The sequence below is a fragment of the Camellia sinensis genome, chromosome 6 (assembly GCF_055761805.1).
Source record: "Camellia sinensis isolate YWXY chromosome 6, ASM5576180v1, whole genome shotgun sequence".
NCBI classification, from domain to species: Eukaryota; Viridiplantae; Streptophyta; class Magnoliopsida; order Ericales; family Theaceae; genus Camellia; species Camellia sinensis.
Window position 1 is genome coordinate 193913612 of NC_138966.1, and position 24921 is coordinate 193938532.

Genomic DNA, 24921 nt, shown 5'->3' on the forward strand with positions numbered 1-24921 from the left:
TAATATTCCTTATAATATAATTTTCTTTTAATAATAATATTCTCTTTTTATTGATTGATCTTCATTTCCTTATAAATTATTTCCGTTTAATAATATTCATATTCATTGCCTTATAAAATTGTTTTCCTTTAATAATAAAATTTTCCTCCATTGATTCACCTTCGTTCTTCGTTCTTCGTTCCCCCTGTATCTATATATACATATTGTAGTGCATAGCTAATTCGTACACTGAAATCATATAGATACAACAAACATAGAGAAAGAGAAAGAGAAAGAGAAAGAGAGACAAAACATTCAATGGCATTCAAGGCTTTCTTCTCCCGCTTCACATCATCCTTCAAATTCTGCCGAGCCAAAAATTCGTCCAACATCCCAGAAAATCCTATCCAACTCCCCCCCACCCCTCTCTTCATTGACTGCCAGCCGGCCACCCCGCTCCCTTTCAAACCCCGCACCTCCTTCAAGCACCGCGTCTCCTCCATCTTCGGCTGTGGGTTCCGCACACACGAAGACGACCTCCCCGAATCACCGCCATGCAAGTGGGACGAGACGCCACGTCGCGACTACAACTCCCCCATCTCCAGCGATTCCGACGGCGAACTCTTCCATCCTCCTCCTCCGCCGACACGACACCCTACCACTTCCATCTCCGGCGATTCCCACAACCAGTTCTTCCCCCCTCCTCCTCCTCCTCCTCCTCCGACGCCGACACCACGCCCTGTCACCACTTCCTCGGCCGACAGTGGTTTGTGTGGTTACGAGAGTGACGATGAAAAAGAAAAGATCGTGACACTTTCACTAACTCGCAACAAGAGGATGAAGAAGCTGCTACCATCATTTCCGGCGGAGGGGAAACTGAAGGACAGCTTCGCCGTGGTGATGGAATCGGTTGACCCACATGGGGATGTCAAGGCATCCATGATAGAGATGGTATTAGCGAAGCAGCTGTTTGAGGAGAGAGACCTCGAGCAGCTGCTGGAGTGTTTCTTATCACTCAATTCGCGTCATCATTACGGGGTCATCGTTGACGCTTTTTCAGACATTTGGAAGGCAATTTTTTTGTAGTACTAGTTGTATTTTGTTTAGTTGCTCAATTGAGTTTTGTATTTTGATTTTTTATTGTTTTTCTCTTTCGTCTGTCCTTCATTTATTTTCTATTCAAACCTGTTACCTGACCAAAAGAAATGTTATCTTTCTTTCACATTATTGAATTAGCAGACATTTACTGATGTGGATGTTGTTGAGTGTGGATGTTGTTGAGTGTGAATTAGTAGGCATTCAAACCTGACCAATTTTTTTTAAAAATTATTATTTTTTCTAAATCGTATGTGTATTTGTTTCATTAAAATTGTGTCTTTAATCGTGTACTCTGTGAGGCATTGTTCATTGGAAAGTTGAGGTTTTTGGTGGTAGAATTTGAAGATTCGACTTTGAAGTACTCGGTTTATTTTAATTTTTTATTTATGGGAATTGAATGTGCTTAAATGGTGTACTGGGTTGTAAAATAATTATTTTGATTTTTATTTATCCTTTTAGGGTTAATAGGAAATTTGTTTGTTGCTTGGAGGGTTACCAATTATTTTGGGAGTGAATGTTCTATTCGGGCATGGATTATGCAAAGGAAACCGGTGAAACTGCTGCAGGCACAGCGCTAATCCCGACGCGGTTTGTGTGGCCTTATCGGGGAGGAAGTGTTTTTCTCTGTAGCTCTTTTACAGGGTGAGACTCAAATGCACATGTGTGATTTTGATGTTTTATTTGTTAGCTGCACTGTATTGTTCATTACTTTGTTGTAATTCTTAGTTCAATTGATTGTTATTTGTTTAATTTTAATTGATGGGAAGTAAACTTTTTTTCTGGTAAAGGTGGTCTGCCCATTATCCAATGACTCCTGTTGAAGGGTGTCTCACTGTATTTCAGACTATTTGCAGCCAAGTTACCATCAAGTTGGTTTATAACTTCAGGAGGTTTTGATGATTCCACTCGAGCCGAGTTTAATTCAATAATACCTTGATCACTATTGTCAAATAATTTCCTGTTAAATCATATTTATTTTTATTTTTTTCATGCAAATTTGTCAATTATGTGTCGTTAATGGTGGATGAGTTCATATATGGTAAATGGGTTCCATGAACAAACAAAACATTTATGTTTTTTTATGGGCATAGTGAAACTTATGTACGTGCTTGGTGGTAAATTCTAGCAACCCTTTGGGGTATGTTGCCTTTTGATGTGGTTGGATGTGAAAATGGTGCTATATTTTTTCTTAAAATTTGTTTCATCCCCTAAGTTCTTGCTGTCATATGTTGCGATTGTAAACACTTCTTCCCATTTTGGTATTTCTCCATGCACCATCTTGTTTTCTTGCAAATAATACTTATTACAAGGGAGGTAATTCAGTTGTATTATTTTGAATGCTTATGGAACAAAGAAGCAAGTGTATTGTTGTTAATTGTTCAGATATGATTTCTCTCTCTTAATTTAATTGAACACAAAGTATAGAAATTTCTTCTCGGCTTAGAAGATGTGTCTTCTTTGCACACAAGAACATAATGTTGTTGAGCTTGGAAGATGAACTGATTCTGTCCTAGCTATCATGTGATCATTTATTTTAAATGATTTATTTACTATTTTGTGATTTTATTTTTAAATTGATGTACAAAATCAGCGAAGGTTTAGATTCAGAGGAGTTAATTTGGGATCTTCACTTGGATGTGTTGTCATAATGAATGGAATATTAATGAATGCGTTAAACACCCCAATATTAAATTTGATTTCCTCCTATTTCCACAAAAAGTTTACCGTGATGATCTGTAATAACAATATTTTTGAACCCTCATGTAGTTTTTTTTCATTTTGTTAAGTTGAATTTAGCACATTTGCTAAGAGCTGTAATTGGCACATTAGTGAAGGAAAAAAGAACATTATTAAAATAAGAAAGAAGTTGGATTAGAAGGTTTTGGAATTATATGTTGACCAATGTTAAAATATGTCATTAACTCTAAGCATGGAAAGTCTTTATCAGTGGGCTTTTTTATTTGGTAAGCACAATTCAACTCAGTAGACTTCTATTTCTTCGTATGCTCATTTTGCATAATGCATTAGGTTTTTGTGAGGAGTTCACCATATTGACCCTATTGGTTTATGAAGCTAATGGTTATTAATAGGGACTTTAGGGTGCACTTTCAGTTGACTCTTATTTTCTTTTATGGCATAAAAAATTAGTAAACATTTTGCGGGATTCTTTACATCATGCTGTCATTGGCACCCATGATGCATTCATGAACTCGCATCGTGAAACATTCTGAATTAACCAGCCTAAGCAACCGGTGTATAGGCTACGGTGAATGCTACACCAATACTGTAGTAAAGATATATTCAAGATGTAAAAATAAAATAACTTGACTTCTGAAAAACCCCAGGATGTGTGTACTCCATGAGAAGTTTGTTCCTGACAATAAACAAAATAGCATGGTCCTGCTTGGTCTTTGGCAAAGGGTGAATGAAGCCAAAACTGAGGCCTATGCAATAAATTGTGGGGTTCACTTCAGAAAAATAACTCCTCATACCATGTTACTTGGCTTCACAAAGGAAACATTAAGGAAATAAACACGAAAAAAAATGTTCAAATCGCTAAATTAACAGTTTTGGATAAGAGTTGTATCTTGTTTAAGGTAGTGCATTGAGGGTATTAGTTTTTTATGGTAAATGTGGCTCAAACATAATGTAATAGAACTCTAATGGTTTTTGGTAGAGAGAAAAAAAAGAAAAAAGAAAAAGAAAAAAGAAGCATATGTAGCACAACTTCTCTTAAAATAAAATGTCCCAATATGCAATATTCACCCCAATTGTGGGTTTCATTAATGTAGCTTAGTAGCAAAAATCTGGTATGAGTGCAATAATTTTTATGATATTTAACATTGGGGGGCTAACTTCCAACACTTCTGAGTGCAAATTTTGCTCACTTTTGTTATTTCAAGGAGTTAATTTTGGTCCACTTGTAATGAAAAATGAATTATAGAGTTATTGGTTCAAGTTTTAATATCAAGTTTAATTTATATGGCTAAGTTTGCTTTGCTTTATGTAATCTCATGCAAGCATCAATGCTTTGTATACAGGTAACAAGTATGGTTGTACTTTGACTAATTGGAGTGTAGAACGAGAGTGATGGTGATTTTTAGAGTACCTAGTTCAAAGAATTTTCAGAGCCAGAATACATATACATATGTATATACACACATAAATAAATGCTTACAAATGTTTGTAGAAAGTCAAGAGTATTTAATGAAACTGCATTCTAAATTAGTCAAATCTTCTATTTGACCATTTTAAATGCAAGGAAGGTACATGATGCCCAAGTTGGCACTTATGTTTGGTTGGGGGATTTGGAAAGGGATTTGGAAAAGGAAATGGAAAGGGTGTGTGAAATGTGGTGAAATATAGGTGTATTTTATTCACATTTCACTTACCTTTTCCTTTTCCTTTTTCTTTTCTCTTCTCAAATCCTCCAACCAAACACAGCGTTAATAAATTAAACCCCCACCACTGACAACGGGGCAATTCAACAGAGTAGGCAGCCTAAAGTTACGCAAAGTGTAGTTTTAAAGTAAACTTTACTTCTTTTTTTTAAAATTTATTATGAAATTAAATTTTGGTAGTTAAGCGATATATGGGCTTATAAATGAAGAGCTTTTGCAATACATATTAGAAAGAGCAATGAAGAGATTGTAGATAATCAAGAACTACCCTGAAGTAGAATGATGCTATTTGTGGGGTAGTGAAAACTTGAAAAGAACTAAATGATACGTGGTCCAAGTAAGCATGATGGTTCGCAATAAATTTTTAATTCATTACTGCAGCTGAAATATGCTTGGGAACTGTCTGAATTATTTAAGCTCTGCAAATACTTGCCACTTAATTCAGGAACATAGAATGTGTTTGTTTGTTTGATTCTGTTACATACAGTACAAGATTGTTGTTGATGGCGAGTGGCGACATGATGAGCACTAGCCATTTGAGAATGGGAACTATGGGATAGTGAACATTGTTTTCTTAGCCAGGGAATCTGATTATGTTCCTGGAATCCTAAATCCACAAATGCATTCTGGTTCTAACATGGATGTGGATAACGAGGCTTTTCAACGTTTGGTATGAGACTGATATAATGAACTGTTTTTTTTTTACAGCTAGTTGCCTGGAACCTAATATCTCTTGTCATTTGCTCCTATGTAAATTCTATTTTCAAACAAAAGCATGCTGAGCATTTTTCCATCCTGTATACACTTGTACTTGACTAATCATGATACCCATTAGGAACTCTTGCTATTACAAACTTTTGTGTATTTTGGTGGTAAAAGTCAGATACTGGTGGATTTCTACGTGTATAGTATAGGATGTTACCTAATGTTGTTATCGCTGAAGTCAGAAATTCTTTGGTTATCTCTATGCATACTGTTGCTATAGTTTTGGGCTTGTCTGCCGTTGTTACCCCTCAGATTTTTCCTGCCTACTATTCTCTTGCTAATACAGTCGGCATAACTGGTTTAATTCAGGTTTCACCTTTTTGTCTTATCAAATCAATGTGATCGTTCCTAAAATCGCCTGAATCAGAAACAATATGATGGACTCAAAACTGTGAAAAGTATAACCCCATTTGAATTTTGGAATTTCTTTCAATAATTTGAAATAAAAAGAAATTTTATTCCCTATTTTAGAAAATGCAAAAAGGAAGTGTCTAAAGCCAATGGAGGTTTCCCTAGTTTGGAATGTGATTAATGAGTCTTAAAAGATTTTTTTTTTAAAAAAAAAATCAAGAAATCTTTTTTTGGCTCACATCTGTCTTTAAGTGTTATGTATTGCATATTCACATCTTATATCAGTGAGAACATTGATAAAGGTGGACTTTGAAGTATTGCTAGATGATCTTTTCTATGACTTTTAATTTATCAACTTGTATATAATTGCAGGTTAGAGTTTCAGGTGGTCCATTGCATGAAGCCTTGCCAAGGGTATCAGAAGCTGATTTAGAGGTTTCCCGCCACCGTATTACTATATTTCTATCTACTCACATGGCTTATGAGCTGCTTCTTGAGTCAGGCAAGGTTTGAATAATTTTCCCTTGACTTTATTTTATTTTTATCTACTCTTGGAAGATCAAATAGATTTGATTGCTGCAACTATGTTTCATGTTTCTCATATAGATGCATGTGGCTCGCAGGTCATTGCCTTAGATGTTGATTACCTATAAAACAAGCATTTCATATTCTGCATGAACAAGTATCTCTCTCTCTCTCTCCCTCTCTCTCTCTCTCTCCGATGTTAAAATTTATTGGATATTGCTGGAGTGTTATTTACCTTAGAAAGATGTGCTAATGACTGTATAGTGTTAGTTTATTGAGTGTACAAGCAAATAGTTTGCAATGAAGTTACTATATAAAATATGATTTTCTGGCAAATCATGGAGTGTAATTATCTAATATTTGGCATGTAATCCAGTGGATTCCAAATTTGGTTGGAGAAATGAGTAATATCGTTTTATTCTGTGGGGTTGTGCAATATACTAGATTATTTCAGTAGTTATTTGCAAATTCCCTGAAGTCACATTTTATTAGAAGTTCATCTATGCTTTCAGATCACATTTTTATGTGTCAATTCTTTACAATGTTTTCAGGCATTTAATTTATTTTTTTAATAACTAGCATTTATATGTACCTTTCTGAGACTAGTTATTTCCAGGGAATTCCTATGGCTCCTCTTTGGGACTTCTGCAATGGACAGTTTGTTGGAGTTCTTAGTGCTTTGGATTTTATCATGATTGTAAGAGAGGTATGTTTGGGGGTTTAAAGTAAATTTGTTTGTTTTGTGTGCAGTGTGTTTGTGTTGTCATTGGTACAAATCTTTGAGCTTCTAAGTAGGCTTATCTGGTCATGATCTTTAAGTTTGAAAGCTTCTAAATTTAGGGGCTGTAGACAAGATATATAGGTTTTCTAGTTACTAACATCATACTATATTTTTGCGTTAAGTCAGATGTGAACTAGTGTAAGATTATTTCAACAAATGTTTCTGACCTATTCTGCAGCTCGGTAGCCATGGTTCCAATCTGATGGAGGAAGAGCTTGAGACACACACTATATCTGCTTGGAAAGATACAAAATCATACCTGAGCAGACAAATTGATGGGAATGGGAGATTATTTCCATGACAACTTGTCCATGTGAGTTTTTTTTTTACTGGCAAAATAAATCTTCATTGATGGAAACAAACAAAGTAATAGGTTACATCAATGAAGAGGAGCTCAGAGCTAGGACAGCTCAAAGCTCCGGTTGGTGAGAAACCAACACGAAGAGAAAACAAAATAACAGAAGCAAACAACCAATTCAGCAGATAAAACCCGAACCAGCCCAACAGATCAGATTAGCTCAACAAATTCAGCAGCCTCAACCAATTCAGCAGAACAAAACAAACATTTTGCTCCGCAAGGTTCTCATAACCAAAATCACCTATGAACAACTCCAAAGATGGTTGGAGTGTTTAAATTAACCACATAATCAGCAGCAGCAGCCAGCAGAACACCACCAGCCAGAAAACCAGTTCAGAAGCAGAACAACAGATCACCAACAGTATGGGCTAACAACAAATTGCAGATTGCAGATCACTGACAGATCAGATCAGTAACAGAACAATAGCAGAAACAGCAGAACCACCCGTGAGATAACATCAGCAAATGAAGACACAAAGGTACCAAGAATGCTGCAACTGATGCTCAACAACACACAGATAGAATTCTTTTAAACTTAATAGCATAGCCTGGTTTGTCTCCAATTGAGAACCACGTCCTCGACTGTGAAGGGGAAATCCTTAATAGAACCTTTAAGCCAAAGAGCTAATCTGATCTTAATAAGTTCCCACAATTCTGCAGAATTAGGATGAGCATCTCTAAAAACACACTCATTCCTAAGCCTCCAAAGGGACCAGAGGACTACCAGTGGGATCGCTCCCCAAAATTTCCTGAGTGGGTGCTTGAATTTATCCCCCATCCACCAATTGAACAGAGCTGCTACAGATTGTGGGATACACCAACAGAGCCCCCATTCATATAACACAGATGACCAAATGGTCCAAGAGAAGTGACAATGAAGCAAAACATGAGAAACAGTTTCAGGGGCCAATTTGCAGAGAGGACATAAAGGAGAAACATTGCTGCCTAGGACACCAATATCGAGCAGAAACACCGCTGTTTTAACTCTGTTTTTCCATGCTAACCATTCGAAGAAATGTACTTTGGGAGGTAAGATATTGCTCCAGATGAACTTGCTGATGTTGAGATCTGGCCCAAGGAAAGAATTCCAAAGAGAATATAAGGAAGACACGGAGAGAACACAAGAACCTGAGTTTTTACTTGTGGCATGTAAATGAATCACCAGGGTTGGCTACTTTAGTTATTAGTAGCCATTGACATCTTTGCAATGAGCAAAGATTTTTACTTGTGGCAAAAATTTTGGGATGCTGGCTTTGCCATTGACATCTTTGCAATGAGCAAAGATGAACACCCCTTTTCGTAACTTCCTTTTGGCTCTTTCTTGTGTCTTCCTTTACAACATCTTAATTCCAGCTTCTTTTGACTAAAAAAAAGTCTTACTAGATGGAATTCTTTACTAAGCTGCTATCAATATTGGGTCATATTTCTCCTGCAATCAATGATACGTGTGTAGTTCCATTTGATTTATGGATAAATTACACCTTTAACCCCTGTAGTTTTACCCATATTTTACTTTGGTCCCTATTTTTCAAACTGAACAATTTGGCCCCTACATGTGCCACTTTTAACCCCTGTAGGTTTACTCAAGCATAGGTTTTTTCTTAGTGTTTTATTTCAAGGATAACATATGCCACTAAGGCAACCTAACAAGACCTGATCTCCAAAGAGAACACAAGACCCTCACAACCTGAGGGGTTTGATCAAAATAAAAATGCTTCTAACACATCAAGAGGATAGGAAAACCAAAACACTAAGGGGGTCTTTGAGCCCCCTTTTCGCCATCCCTCTTTATTGAGGGCTATATGCTTTGTTAAATTAATTGAATTCATATAATTTTTTATTATTGCCTCCCATGTCAGTCTTGAGGAAGCAAGTGACACATAAATTATTTAATCTGTTTTTGGAATTCCACCTCTGAAATAGGGATTTTCTTCATTTTAATATCCAGCATGAGTAGGTCTTGTCTGCTGACTTTTATGTTGGTTTAGTAGGCTGGGCCAGATGAGAATTTGAAAGATGTTGCTCTCAAGATTTTGCAAAATAATGTGGCAACAGTTCCTGTTATCCATTCATCTTCAGGCGATGCCTCGATTCCGCAGCTATTACACCTTGCCTCACTTTCTGGAATACTAAAATGTAAGGTTTTATTTAGTTTCCTGAACAAGAATTGGTGTTTTCTTACTAACCAATGTCTTGCTAATTTTCAGGCATTTGCAGGTACTTTAAACATTCTTCTGGGGACATTACCGATGCTCCAACTACCAATCTGTGCAATTCCTTTAGGTACCTGGGTTCCGGGAATTGGGGAAACAAATCGACGGCCATTGGCAATGTTGAGACCACATTCTTCTCTTGGTTTAGCGTTGAGTTTGTTAGTTCAAGGTAAGAGAATATCAGGTTATTATTTCTGGGAGGGGTAAACTTGCCGACCTTGAGCCCCAAGCATTTCTGTCAACTACTCATAATTAGTTTTGCTTGGTAAGTTGAAGGGTTGTGCTTCATTTGATCAGCAGATCTTAATGTGCATAAGAGAAGTGTTTCTTCATGGTTTGTTTGTCTGTTTGTTGGGTTAAACTGTTTGAGGTCCCATACTCCTACTTGAGGTATAAACTTCGGATTGGTGATTCTTAATGGACAAATAAATTTGGATGTTATTGTGACTAGTCCCTTGCTATGGGAATGCCTAGGGATGCATTGGTGATTCTGAAACCATGTTTTTTGTTAATACATAGCTTTGGTCAAATTTAAGTATAGAGTTTGTAATTGCATTGTGATCTGTGCCAAATTTAACTAGTTTTTTATGATATAGATAATAGATGTTTGTTCTACTCTTCAAGTAATTTGGGTAATTTAAACTACAAAAAAATTCAAGCAATTGGTTTATATATATATATATATTTTATTGGCTATTTTACTTTCACTATAACTTTGGTTGGGAATGGAATGATGTGTTAGTTTTTATCTTTTGTGCTTAAATTTTTGTTCCTTCATATAATTTTGGTTCAACAAAATTATGGACAAAAGGGATAATGGGGATTGGATTGGGTGATAAGATTAGTGAGAATGCTTTACTTATATTTCACCATTGTCCTTTCATCCTCATGTTATTGCGCCTTTTGTCTTTGCCACTCAAGTTACCCATTGTTGATGACAATGACTCATTATTAAATGTATATTCTGGAAGGTCAGTTCTGGTTCTAATATAGGACTCTGCATTATGAGTCAAATTTCAATTACAATTCCACCATCAAGAGTGATATGTCTGTTTTCTTCTTGACAGTGATATTACTGCTTTGGCAAAGGACAAAATTTATACTCATATTAATCTTGAAGAGATGACTATTAATCAGGTAAGTGCTTCAATTTGTTATTGTTGAGGTTATGCGCTTTCCAAGTCAAGTATCTTGATTACTTACCTAAAAAAAAAATAAAAAGTGATGATGTATCATAGGCTTTGTTTAAGGAATTGTGTTATGATATCAACTACTTTTTTGAGTACATGCAAAAACTACATGAATTGATTTTGAAAGAGTTTGGGTTAGTACAAATTTGGCAAGAAATGCTGAAAATCTTTTCATTTTCTCTTTGTTTTTGTTTTGGAAAATATCCAGGCATTGCAGCTGGGACAAGAGCCATATTCTCCATATGGATCCAACAGTCAAAGATGTCACATGTGTTTACGATCTGATCCACTGCATAAAGTGATGGAGCGATTGGCAAATCCAGGTTATTTTCATTCTCTCTTATTTATGCTATGTGAAATGTGCTAATTTTGTGAGCGACTAAAATCTGGAGTATATGAATGTATGATAAAAGCTGTTGGATTTTTGATAAAATTAAAAATATGATTAGGAGTTACTCATGGCCACCCCATCTACCAATAAATGAGATTCTTGTGTTCCTTTTGGGAAAATTGATGTGTTCGACTGACGTATGTGGAGCACAGGGTTGAATTTGATCAATCATGATGAACTGTTACCGTTTATCTCCCAAATAGAGAAGACTAATTTTCAAGGAAATATAGAATAGGATGAACATTTTAAGTTTGATTCTTTATTGGTTCATAAAGATCTCAATAGTTCACACGATATTGTTTCTCAAGTTTCATTTTTTTGTCTTTTGCCAACTTCATTTTCAACTCAAAGCTTTATCTTCTTTACATTTCTCACTTTTAGTTTCAGTAAGAAATTTGAAGGTCTTTTTGGTGCCTACCAGATGGAGATGGTATGGCACGACTCTGCAGACAGCTCCCCGATTAAATTTGAGGAAGGGGTCAACCGGTTCAATTAAATGGCCTCAGTGGACATAATGTAACCGTGTCATTCAAGTGCCATTGTGCCAATCCATTACTGTCAATGGAAGCTTGACTGAACCCCTTATTCCTCAGTAGTACCATTCTAGCAATGCCGGTATTGTAACTTTATCTACTTTCATTTTCAATATGTCTTGAATTTTTTCCTAACTGCATTGTTTAAGCCTCACTAATATACTATGCAGTTATGATGGTTGAGGGTTTTAACTAATGAACTTGTCCGAGGCCATCCAGATTTGGAGTTCAAACATACGTGCAGTGCTTCATGATTGGGAGAGTTTCATGAGGATTAGTGTTGCAGAGCAAATATTTTATTGTTTCTTGCTGAATAATACTTTACATGGTGAATTTATAACCAAACTGGCCTGTATTCTTTTAATTTAATTGATCAACTGAAATAAGGAAGAACACACGGTTGCCTTTTTTATTGGCTTGCTCATAATTTTGAGATGTGATTTCATGTATGCCCATGTTATATTTTTGTGATGATCACGTGTGGAAAATGTTGTTGTCCTTGGGAATTTAATTCTCTCTAATTAAGCATCCGATTGGAGAGGTGGTGTTGGAACAGATGGGTTTACTTCGATGATCTAAAGCATTTATTTGTAATGATCACATTTATTTTAAAAAATTAAACCTTTTTTTTTTTTTTTTTGGTATGCTCTACTCAGCAAATCACTCAATACTATTTTTTAATTCTAAATTTTAAAAAAAAATTGTTAGTTATACTACTTTTTTCAAAAAAAAAAAAAAAGAACTAATTTGGTAGTTTATTTGGCATAATTATAACATGCCCTTTGTAATAAAAAAAATACCAAACAAAAAAAAATTAACCTTTTTTTTTTTTTTTTGGTATGCTTTACTCAGCAAATCACTCAATACTATTTTTTAATTCTAAATTTAAAAAAATTGTTAGTTATACTATTTTTTTCACAAAAAAAATGAACTAATTTGATAGTTTATTTGGCATAATTATACCATGCTCTTTGAAATAAAAAAATACCGGACATATTTTATTTTTGCCCATGTCTTTATTCAGAAAATGAACATGTCCATATTTTTAAAACTAAAATATTTTTTTGAACTTTCATTATTTTTATATCTATAATACACATGATTGGAAGAATGATGATAGTTAAATAAGTTTATTAGGTAAAAACAAACGATAGACATAAACACAAAATTCAAAATGTCAACTTTAGCATAGAGAGGAAGAGAGAAGAAGAGGAGGCTAAAATTAGCATTAGCCTCTTATGTCAATTGAAATCTCATCAATTTGTCAATTTATCACTACCAAACATCTCATAACTTGTCTAGTTCTTTCATATTTGTCAATTAAATTGTATATATATTTTCACAGAAAAGCATTGAAACAGAATCAATCACACAAAAACATAAACAGAAACACTAAATCAATCGCTCATAAATTAGAAAGAACGAGAGATACCGGATGAATTATCGTGCGTGCCGATATATATAGAGAGAAAGTCATATATCTATATATGTATATGTAGATCTTGAAATCCTAGGCAAGAACTAAAAATGCAACATAAGAGAGATGAAAACTTTGATTCATTCATCGCAAACAAAAGTTGATGAAAATCTTCAAAGAAATGTGTGTAAATGTGGAGTAAGAGGGGCATTACCAAGCCGGATTATGGTGATGAAGCTGGGAGAGCTCTTTCAAGTGCAGAAGTGAAAGGTGTTTGTAGAGAGAGAAGTGAAGTACTATTTGTGTATATATATAGAGGTGTAATGTTTCAGACCCCCACTGGGGGTGACCCCAGTACCCCCAGAGGGGTCTGATTGGTGCAATTTTTTTTTTTTTTTTCTTCTTCCAATAACCAACCCCCATGTGTGTGTGGGGTGGTGGAGGTGGGGAAAATTGGGAGTCTCCATCAGTTCTCATATATAGAGGGAGAGAAAAAACTTCAGGCTCTGTTTTCAGTTTCATCACATTTGCAAGCGAGAAACAAAGAAGTGCGCTCGCCTTTCACAATTGCGTTCTCTTTTTTTTTTTTTTTTGGACTTGTAATAACCAAATTTAAGCGTTATTATGTTTGTATTAACTATTATTTAATTGAAATTCGATTAACAATAAATTTTGAATTTCATCATTTTGAACAATAAAGAAACACATTATTATAAGGTATTTTAATTTTTCACTTTCATGTCACCACATTAGCATTATAGAAATAGGGAAAAAAAAATTTCAAAAAACTTTTTGGTAACGAATAAGAGCAAGATAAACTTTTCAAAAAAATTATTAACTTAGTTGAATTTTGTACTTTTACTGTATCACACAACTAGTTAAATATATATTTTTAAATATCACAAAACTAATGATTGAATGAGGATAAAATCTTTATTAAATCATTTATCTAATTTATGTCAATAATGCAATTTATCTATCACAATTATTTTATAATTTCATAAAATATAATTTTGTTTTCTCCAATATCTCATTTTATTATCCAATTTTTTTTATAAAAATTAATATAATCTTAATTTAATTTGACCAAGTTGCATGTTCGATCACAACCATGGTGGATATGCAGTTTATAAAGAAAATCGAGTTCCAAGAGTTTGTTAAATTACATTTGCATTATCTAAAGTATTGATTAAATCCCATTTTAGCCTTTAATTTTTTTTCTTCAATTTGATAATTAAAATATTCAAATTGTGTCTATGTGGTTTAGTTGGTTGTTGACCAGAAAACATAATTGTGGGAAAATGTAATACTTTATGAGGCAAAATTAAAATTCAACGGGAAAGTTTCAATGTCACGTGAAATTCGTTGTCAGTTGACAAAATTGGACCATAATGATTATTTTATTTAATAATTTTTTATTAAATTAAATGTGAGAATGTAATAAGATAATTATTTTATTTTATTCTTGAAACATCTCCAATTCTTTATATATATATATATATATATATTTTTTTTTTTTCCATCAAATTTATTCAACAATTTAAATTAAAAGCACGATTTGATATATAGCTCACTTTTCCAAGAGTGTAAATCAAAATTTTCATCAAATATTTTTAAAAATACCTAACCCATCTAAAAACCTTATTTAACAAATTCAATGAAAAAAAAATAATTTTCAATCCTTCATCTGTTAATAATTTTTTCAAATTTAAGTAAAAATAATTATTAAAAATTTGATGAATAAATTAGATCTAAGTTTTATCAAAATTTTAACTAAATTTAAAATTTGGTGACTTTAAAATTTATCCTCATTTGGCAACTTTAAATTTTAACTCCCATTTGACAAATGGATTGGCTTTTAGTTGAGACTAAAAAAATACGAAAAAACAAAATAGACTAAATAAGTCAATAAGGTAAAATTTTACATTCAAACCATAATCATTTTACTTTTTTTTCTAAAACAAACAAAAAAGTTAAAAAATTCTTCCCAAACGTAGCTAATTTAGACTAGCTAAATTAGGCAAGAGTCAAAGAGTGAAGCTAAAATAGTTCTTTACAAACGTACCCTAGCTAAAAATTAAAAATTAATAAATTATATAAAAAAGTCAAAAATTTGATTTTCTCTTTACTTTTTACACTTTTTTTTAATAATAATTTAAAAAGTCATTCTAAATATAATAAATTTTTTTCAGGAGCATTTACATACATGTCTTAATTTATGAACTTATACTTCATTAAGTCATAATTACAAAATTTTAAACCTTCAAGTCCCATTAAATTTTTAATAGTTAGAATTGTCCTTCAAACAATGATTGTTTATCATTTATGATTATTTATAAAAGAACATGATAATTTGTATTTATTTTAATTTTCAAAATTTTGAAACATCAACTTTAAAATTGAAAAAACAAAAAAAAATTTATGTGCAAAAAAAAAAAACTAAAAGTGTTTCTGGTTTCAGTTTTTTGAAAAAATTGAGTTTTTTTATTTTCATTTTTTTTTTTTGTTTCTAGTGAATATTTTTAAAATTTTAAGTAATTCTTTTATTTTTCTAGATGCACTTTACTTAGGTGTTTCTAAATAGTAAAATATTTGTGAAAAAATATTTTTAAAAATTAATAAATAAACAAAAATACGAAAATGTAATGAATTTTCGTTTTTTTTTTTTTTTTGTATTTTTGATATTTAGTGAATTTTTTAAAGATTTTTTTCACAAATATTATACTTTTTAAGTGTATTTATATTAGGTGTCTAAAAATTTAAAAAATTACTTAAAATGTTAAAAAAATTCATTGAAAACAAAAAAAATACGGAAAATAAAATAAAAAAATATAATTTTCTGAAAAGTGTTTTCTGAAAACAAAAACTATTTTTTTTTTTTTGAAAAATTGAAAAATTTGAATTTTTTTTTGTGTGCAAAACTGCAAATTTTATGTCTATAAAGTAGCATGATGATAAAACGTTGATGTGCAAAACTAAAAAAAAAAAAAAAAACTTAAAAAAATGAGAAAATTGATAATGTTCTCAGTTTTAAAACTGAAAAAAACTAATAATATTTTCGATTTTATTAGATAGTTGAATCAAACTAATGAGTAGACAGACAAAAACGTTAAATCTCATGCTCTATTTTTTTATCAGTTAGTAAAACAATTATGTGGAATATTACTATACAAAATTGATAATATTCTTAGTTTTAAAAATTAGAAAATAACTAATAATATTATTAGTTTACTAAATAGGACTTACTATTTCAAAAAATCTTAGATAAAACCTGAGTTGTCATAACATTTATAAATAAAACTTTTAGATAATTAACTCTTTTTTAATCTCATATTTTAACTAATAGCCTGTTCCCAAACAAGACCTTATTTGAGTAAAAGGCAGGCAGGTTAATACGACGTTGTCTTGTTAGGAAGAACTATTTCCCAAACTTCTTGTAGGTGCGCCGTAACAGAGGCAATGGTGGAGAGAGAGAGAGAGAGGGGCATGGAAGGACTCACAGATGAAGAAAGAATGGCTCTTCGTGGTAGCAAATTCGCTTCTCTTCCTCCTTCTGTTTCCTTTCCTTCCCGATCCAAACTCAAACCTAGGTCTCACCTCTCTCTCTCTCTCTCTTTCTCTCTCTCTTATATCTTTGCTTAGTCTTTAATGTTTTTCTATTGCAGTCATCAAAGGACACTGTAGATGCTGTAGTGAAACGGCCTAAAAAGAAGCTGAAATGGTGATTCAAATAGAATTCGATTCCAATTGCTTGTCTAAAGACATTGAAGGGTTTACAAATTAGGTTTATCAGAGCATTTGCTTTCGCTTTTGATTAGAACAGGCACTATTCCAATGAATTTTCAAGGAGTTTTTATTTTTATTTTTATTTTTTATTTTAGAATTTATTTGATGCAAATGATTCAAAACCCTAATGATTAAATTCCCGAGTTGTGCAATTCAATCTATTCTTCTGGTTCTTTGTTAAAGTGGATTTGTACCTAGAAACTTTTTGCAATGTTTTCCATAATATGGTGTTTTGGTTGAGTCCATTACCTCATTTCCATTGAATGATTGTTGTATTGTGTCAGTTTTCTAAGGAATTTCATAGCATTCTCTTAAATGTGTCTCAATAGGATATTTAATTGTTGATTAATATTTCAAACATCCGTTAGTTGTCTTGTTTAGGTCCTCACTACTAAACAACCAAATGTAGTTTGACTTCTTGTGTTTATACTCACAGCCTCATGGACCAGAATGATCCAGGCCCATATGGTAGGGTCAACCTAAATTTTTTGAGGCCCGAAGCAAACTCAGAAATGACGCTCAACTTTTAAACTTTTTTTAAAGAATATATATTGGTAAAATATTAAAAATCTTCAATTTATTTTACAAATTACATTCCACTATTTCAGTATGCACGATTGATCTCGATTCAAACTTTTTTTTTTTAAAATAAAAATACATAATAATATTAATATTCCTTATAATATTATTTTCTTTTAATAATAATATTTTCCTTCTATTGATTGGTCTTAATTACCTTATAAAATTATTTTCCTTTAATAATAAAATTTTCCTTCATCTTCATTGATTCACCTTCATTCCCCCTGTATCTATATATACATATTGTATTGCATAGCTAATCGTTACACTGAAATCATACAGATACAACAAACAAAGAGAAAGAGGCACTATTCCAAGCCCATGTGGTAGGGTCGGCCTGAATTTTTTGACGCCCAAAGCAAACTCAGAAATGGGTTCAATTTTTAAACTTTTTTTGAAGAATATATATTGGTAAAATATTAAAAATCTTCAATTTGTTTTACAAATTACATTCCACTATTCCAGTATGCACAATTGATCCCGATTCAAACTTTTTTTCTTTTTTTTTTCAAAATAAAAATACATAATAATATTAATATGCCTTATAATATTATTTTCTTTTAATAATAATATTTTCCTTTTATTGATTGGTCTCCATTGCCTTATAAAATTAGTTTCATTTAATAATATTCATTTTCCTTTTATTGATTCATCTTCATTAATTCACCTTCGTCCCCCTATATCTATATATACATATTGTATTGCACTGAAATCATACACTGAAATCATACAGCTACAACAAACAAAAAGAAAGAGAGAGAGACAAAACAATTCAATGGCATTCAAGTCTTTCATCACCCGTATCACACCATCCTTCAAATTCTGCAGCTCCAAAAATCAGTCCAACATCCCAGAAAATCCTATCCAACTCTCCCCAAGCCCTCTCTTCACTAACTGCCAGCCGGCCACCCCGCTCCCTTTCAAAAAACCCCACCGCTCCTCCTTCAAGCACCACGTCTCCTCCTTCTTAGGCTGTGGGTTCCGCACGCACGAAGACGACCTCCCCGAATCACCGCCATGCAAGTGGGACGAGACGCTACGTCGCGACTACAACTCCTCCATCTCCAGTGATTCCGACGACGAACTCTTCCCTCCTCCTCCTCCTCCGCCGACACGACACCCTATCACCACTTCCATCTCCGGCGATTCTGACAACGAGCTCTTCCCTCCTCCTCCTCCTCCTCCGACAACGACGCCGACACGACACCCTGGCTACGAGAGAGAAGATGAAGAAGAAGAGATCGTGACACTAGCGGCGTTTTCACTAAATCGCAAGAAGAGGGTAAAGAAGCTGCTACCGTCATTTCCGGCGGAGGGGAAAGTGAAGGACAGCTTCGCGGTGGTGAAAGAATCGGTGGACCCATATGAAGATTTCAAGGCATCCATGATGCAGATGATACTAGCGAAGCAGCTGTTTGAGGAGAGAGACTTCGAGCAACTGTTGGAGTGTTTCTTATCGCTCAATTCGCGTCATCATTACGGGGTCATTGTTGACGTTTTTTCGGACATTTGGAAGACAATTTTTTTCTAGTACTAGTTGTATTTTGTTTACTTGCTCAATTGAGTTTTGTATCTTGATTTTTCATTGTTTTTCTCTTTCTTTTGTCCGTCATTTATTTTCTATTCAAACCTGACCAAAAGAAATGTTATCTTTCTTTCACATTATTGAATTAGCAGACATTTACTAATGTGGATGTTGTTGACTGTGGATGTTGTTGACATTTGAATTAGCAGTCATTCAAACCTGACCAATTTTTTAAAAAAATTATTATATTTTCTGAATTGTACGTGTATTTGCTTCATTAAAATCGCGTCTTTAATTGTGTACTCCGTGAGGCATTGTTCATTGGAAAGTTGAGGTTTTTGGTGGTAGAATTCAAAGATTCGACTTTGACGTACTGGGTTTATTTTAATTTTTTTATTTATGGGAATTGAATGTGCTTCAATGGTGTACTGGGTTGTAAAATAATTATTTAATATTTAACTAAAATGGATATGCATTGCAGGTTGCTCGCAGTGGTCACACTGTAGTTAGGGCAAACTCTGTTTTAATTCTATTTGGAGGTGAAAATGCTAAACGGAAGAAACTCAGTGATTTACATATGTTTGATTTGAAGTCTTTGACTTGGCTTCCTCTTCATTGCACGTGAGTAGTCTGCAGCATATTGTATCAAAATATTTTCTGAAACGATTGAAAAAAAATGTTGCTTGTCGACAATTTCAGACCTTAATTCTTTGTTGTACATCAAATTCCATTTAGAAGCTATTAACTGGGTCCCTGGCGCACTGTGCATGTGTGCAGAGAACAAGGACCATCTCCAAGATCTAACCACGTGGCTGCTCTTTATGGTGATAAAATGCTTCTAATTTTTGGAGGAGCATCGAAGTCTAAGACTTTGAATGACATATATTCACTTGACTTTGAGACGGTGCGTTCAGCTTTTAAATTTTTCTAGTTAATATTATTGGTCTTGGTGGTTGACATCTGATTTCTTTAGTGATGCAAAATCACATCTTATCTGCAAATTTCTGATACATGCATATGGATGTTTTCTTCAGATGATATGGTCGAGAATTAAGATACGAGGTTTTCATCCATCACCTAGAGCTGGCTGTTGTGGAGTCCTGCGTGGAACTAAATGGTACATTGCTGGGGGTGGTAGCAGGAAAAAACGTATGTCGCACAATCCGAGAAGAACGTATTCAAACTTCTCTAATCTGTTTCTTCCACGGTGCAACTCTGAATGAGGAACATAATTTCTTTTTGATGTCGGGTTTAATGTGACAATTTGGCTTATTGCCTACTCTTTTCATCTATTTTTGTTATGATGGTGACCATCTCATGTGTGGTTTGGGACTTTGGGACCTATGTATGCATTCTAAGAGGAGAAGATTAAAAGCAGAAAGAAGAATATACTTATATTTATTAAAAGTGGGAAGAATAATATAAAATCAAAGAGAAGGATTACCCATGTAACTCCTATTACTTGAAAGAAAGGGAAAATGGCAAAATTAGTTGGCACTTGAGACTATTGGTTTGAATTTATTATAATTTTGCTATTGTTTGGTTCTTTTATTGCCTTTGGTTGTGTAGTTATTTGGTATCTCCAAAGAATCCAATGACTCACACTTATGCATGTCACCTAATATGCATTTTAGATTTCTGTTTGCTCTTACAGAGAAATTTCTTGACTTTTCTTTCTATTCTATTCTCTCTATTTTCCAGGACATACAGAAATGTTGATTTTTGATGTTTTAAAACAAGAGTGGTCTGTTTCTGTTGCATCTCCTCCATCTTCTATCACCACCAACAAGGTACAGTTTGTTGATTTTGCAGCTTGTCCAAGTCTAATAAAAGTAGGTCTTTACAACATTATTATTGGACTTTCAACAAAGTGTGACTTGTAGGTTTTATCATTCATTGGAAGGTAATTAAAATGAATTCCTGAGGATGTTTATGTTATGCTTTCTCCTTCACATTTTTTCAAATTATTTTCTGCTTTCCTTTGGAGTTGGATGGTTTGGCCAGTTGGCCATACCTGATATGGCTGTGATTGTCAACTTGTATGCTAGTTAGAATATAATACTGCAAGACTTGAATCTTGTTCTCTTCTTTTTTGTTTCTCACTCAACTTTTGTCACTTGGGAATAATAGATATTTACTTCCTCCTATTTGTTGGCAATTTTGCTGATGGATTACTGTTTCACAAGGGTTTAGCCTTGTGCTAATGCAGCACAAGGAAAGGGATTTTCTTGTTGTGTTCGGGGGATCCAAGAAGGAGCCTTCAAATCAGGTTAAAAATAAGTTTTCAAATATTGTTTCCTGTTAACGCATCAGTTGATACCCAACAACACATTGTTTTGTGGTAGATTGAAGTACTGACCATGGAAAAGAATGAATCATCTATGGGCCGGTGATTAGCTCCCAGTAAAGGTCCAGGATCTTTACTCTCTGAAAACAGCTTTGTTAGATAATGTCTCAATGGGACCACATATTTAAATGTGGTGTTATCATTTATAAGAAGCCTACAATTTAAGTGATTCAATTTAGTTAATAGGCTTAAGGGTATATGTGTCATGGACCTAATGTGTAGATACTAGTTGAGTAATTTCTATTTCTATGAGGGGCAGAAATAGAAATTAAAACAAAATTGGTTAAGTTGGTTTTCATAGAAACTGCCACACGGTTTTGTTTTTTGAAAACCTATTTTTACTTTAAGATGTTATGGTCCCTAATCCTGCCTGATAAGAAAAGAACTGCCAACTTCTTTGATATCCTCTCAAGGAGAAACTAAAGGCACCAAAAGGAAAGGATTGGAAGGCAATAACAAAGGCAATACAAAAGGTGGTATTGACAATCACGCTTCCGTTTAACCATTACGATGGAATCAGGTACGCTTTTGTTTGGTTTTCTTGCTAATACACATGATACATGATCCAAACTCTAAGGTTTTATGTTCTGAAAAATTTATCTAACAAGCTTATCATCCACAGGATTGGCTACACAATTAAGTACTGGTTCTTTTAATGGGTCAGTTGATGCTGTTGCGAAACAAAATCTGGCATCTATAATTGAGCACCATGGCTCTAGTAGAAGATCATTGTGAGTCTTTACTTGTGGATTCAAATCCTATTTCTGGTAATATTTCACTCCGCAAGAAATTTCATCATGAGGAAGACAGCATGATGGCAAAGAGTTCTGAAGATGGAAGTCCTTCACAGGTGAACTACTAATTCCCCAATGTAATTGCTCACTGTTGCATTTCAATATTAATTTAAATGTCTGAAAGTAGATATCCCTTGTTGAAAATCCAACAATGCCATCATCTGTGGACATATGAAAGTTCATTTTGCACGTTTTGTGTATGTCATTGTTGACTTCATTGGCCTACCTTGTTTTTTCCCGGCCTGGGATATGTTCTACATTGAAATCAAAGATAAGCTGTTGAGATGTAGAAACCTGTTTCCCTAGGATTTTCTTGTTCCCACTCATCAGTTGTCATTCTTTCCCACTATCCATCTTTTGAAACCAAATGGTCTGGATTCCAACATTTTCGCTTTGTGGCGGTCCATCCAACTGATATTCCCAAGTTCAAAAACCAAAAAAGTAACCGATGTTGCTTAGAACCTCAAAAACCCTATCCAACTGATATTCCCAAGTTCTTGTTCCAGCAGGTAGCAGAGCAAAGAACAAAACAACTTGATATGGGTGTTCAGGCTAACATTGCTGGGAATAAAGCCAATTCAGAAGAAACATCTTTATTTGAATCTGATGGTTCGAACACCCACAACAAAGGAAATGAAAATCTTCCAACTGATAATGATGATATAGTCGTATTATTAGAAACTGACGGTAAATGGAATAAAGCCAATTCAGAAAGAAACATCTTTATTTGAATCTGATGGTTCGAACACCCACAACAAAGGAAATGAAAATCTTCCGACTGATAATGATGATATAGTCGTATTATTAGAACTGACGGTAAATCAGGAGGACCTTCAGTTCCTTCAAGCATCTATCAACTGTATGGAACAAAAATGGCTGCCCTAATAAAAAAGAACGAAATTTTGGAAGGACAGCTGGCAGTTGCATTGGCTAGCTGGGAAGCTGCAGAGAAGAACTTATCTTCTGTTCTCAAGAGCAGACAAGAGATGGAAAAAAAACTGACAGATGCAGTCAAGGAGATGGAATTGCTGAAAGAGAAGCTGGCTGGAGTTGAGCTGGCACAAGAAGAGGCCAACAACGTATCAAATATTGTCCACTCTGACAATGTAAGGCTTGAGCATGATGTGGCTTTCCTCAAGGCAGTGTTGGATGATACAAAGAAGGTACTGTAATTACATCATCTTCTCATGTGGATTCAAATTTGTGATTTGTAAGTTTGAATATATCATCGGGTTTGCTTGTCCTCCCCCTTTTCTTTTTAGGAGTTGCATTCGACTAGAGGAGTACTTGCGGGAGAAAGGGCAAGGGCACTCCAACCACAGGTATGGCTGCCAAATGATATTGATCTTTATTACAACTGTTTATACTATTGTTCTAAACTATGTTATATGGACTCTTGTAAAGTTGTGAAGTACCCGTTTCGGGCATTTGACCCGTGGTAAGAGTTTGAGATACGTATCCTACATGCCCAACAAGTTTGTATAAGTAGTTCAGTTTAGTATGTAAACATCGTTTTATTCTTACAAATAAAAAAAGTATTTTCGAAATATAAAATCTAATTGTGTCTTAGTGTGATTGACATGAGAATTAAATAAATTTGAATAAAACAAGTATTTTCGAAATATAAAATCTAATTGTGTCTTGGTGTGATTGACATGAGAATTAATAAATTTGACATTTAGACATGTACTTGGACTCAAAATTGCCTATTGTAGCCATCGAAGTTATATGTAATCATCCTAACTCGCACGCAAGACTCTAAATTCTCATTCATAATTGGTTTCGGATTAGGACCCGATTTACATACCACCTCCTAATAAAAAATGCATCGAGTTTTGAACACTGCAATTCAAGGACAGTCACTATGAAAGTAATAGAGATTGTATACCATTTTCCTTGTAACATGTTTTATGATAAAATTGTGGGCTTATACTATTCCAATTCCATATACATAAAAATTTGCAGGTTGAAGTTTTCCATCTGAAACAAAGATTGCAGTCTGTGAAGAACCGAGCACCAACCCCAAGGAAATCTTTCCATCATGTATAGTATGGAGAATTGGTCTCCGCGCTGTTAAAGTAATATTTTTGTACACGCCCATCAGTTATATATTTACAATATTTTGTAGTAATATTTCTTTGTTTATTAAAGTACTTGATACTGGTGCTCCATATTGTAAAATATCTTTAATTGCTAGGCCAGGTATAGCTTGGGCCCTCTTCGGTTGGATTGGTCTTTTACCCCTTTTAGTGACTAGTATCCATGGGTCAAATGCATCTTCCTCCCCTCTCTCTGTTTGCAAGTATCCGTTAGCTTCTGTCATGGGATTGTCAGGACGTCTTTGCCGGTAACGGCTATGTTATTTGCCGCCGGTTGGACGTTGGGAGTTTTGAACCTGCAGGCTTCTTTCTTTCTTGTGATCAATTCTAGCACAAAGAAAACAAAAGAAGTGTAGAGATTCGTATTCTATGTTGTAGTTCCTATCCTCCAAAATAAACTTTGGTTTTAGAGGTTTACTGGCCTTGTTTGGTTTGTGTTTCTCAAAAAATTTTGGGAAAAATTTTCTACAAATAAGTTTTCAAAAGTAGTCAAACCAAACAAATTTTCCCAAATTTTTTTTCCAAAACTTGTTTGGTTTACAAGTTTTCCAAACAAATCTCTCTCTCATACACATCAAATCAATCACTTTTTTCAAAACTCTTTCTCAAAATAATTTTTCAAAACATCTTTTGAAAAAAAATCAAACCAAACAAATTTTCGTACTTTTTATCTCAAAACATATTTCTCAAATACAAACCAAACAAGCCCTAAGATCCATTTCAATACATATTCTTGAAAATTTCCCTCTTGTCGCCATAGCCGTGATCTAATCAATCTTAAGAGGTTTC

At 33.9% G+C, this 24921-nt stretch overlaps 2 protein-coding genes, 1 long non-coding RNA gene and 1 pseudogene across 3 annotated transcripts; all 4 read left to right on the forward strand.

Moving 5' to 3' along the window:
* Positions 1-297: 297 nt before the first annotated feature.
* On the forward strand, positions 298-1065 carry LOC145793945 (transcription repressor OFP7-like). The gene has a single exon (XM_082876859.1). It carries the CDS (start codon positions 298-300, stop codon positions 1063-1065), a length of 768 nt encoding a protein of 255 aa, XP_082732985.1.
* A 526-nt stretch (positions 1066-1591) lies between these two features.
* Positions 1592-11028, forward strand: LOC114295736 (sucrose nonfermenting 4-like protein; annotated as a pseudogene).
* Positions 11029-19668: 8640 nt separating this feature from the next.
* Positions 19669-20753, forward strand: LOC145789299 (uncharacterized). Its single transcript, XR_014333726.1, has 3 exons — positions 19669-19796; positions 19927-20041; positions 20594-20753. It is a non-coding gene; the product is annotated as an uncharacterized LOC145789299 (long non-coding RNA).
* Positions 20754-21948: 1195 nt separating this feature from the next.
* LOC145793946 (uncharacterized) lies at positions 21949-24082 on the forward strand. The gene is made up of 5 exons (XM_082876860.1): positions 21949-22089; positions 22543-22720; positions 22859-23196; positions 23296-23355; positions 23999-24082. Exons 1-5 carry the CDS (start codon positions 21949-21951, stop codon positions 24080-24082), a joined length of 801 nt encoding a protein of 266 aa, XP_082732986.1.
* Positions 24083-24921: the final 839 nt, after the last annotated feature.

Bases quoted from the DNA above. Each gene is read 5' to 3' on its own strand.
- LOC145793945 (XM_082876859.1), top strand. From the start codon at position 298: ATGGCATTCAAGGCTTTCTTCTCCCGCTTCACATCATCCTTCAAATTC.
- LOC145793946 (XM_082876860.1), top strand. From the start codon at position 21,949: ATGGCTCTAGTAGAAGATCATTGTGAGTCTTTACTTGTGGATTCAAAT. The intron at 23,197-23,295 runs GTACTGTAATTA...TTTTCTTTTTAG, and splicing joins TGTTGGATGATACAAAGAAG to GAGTTGCATTCGACTAGAGG. The intron at 23,356-23,998 runs GTATGGCTGCCA...AAAAATTTGCAG, and splicing joins CAAGGGCACTCCAACCACAG to GTTGAAGTTTTCCATCTGAA.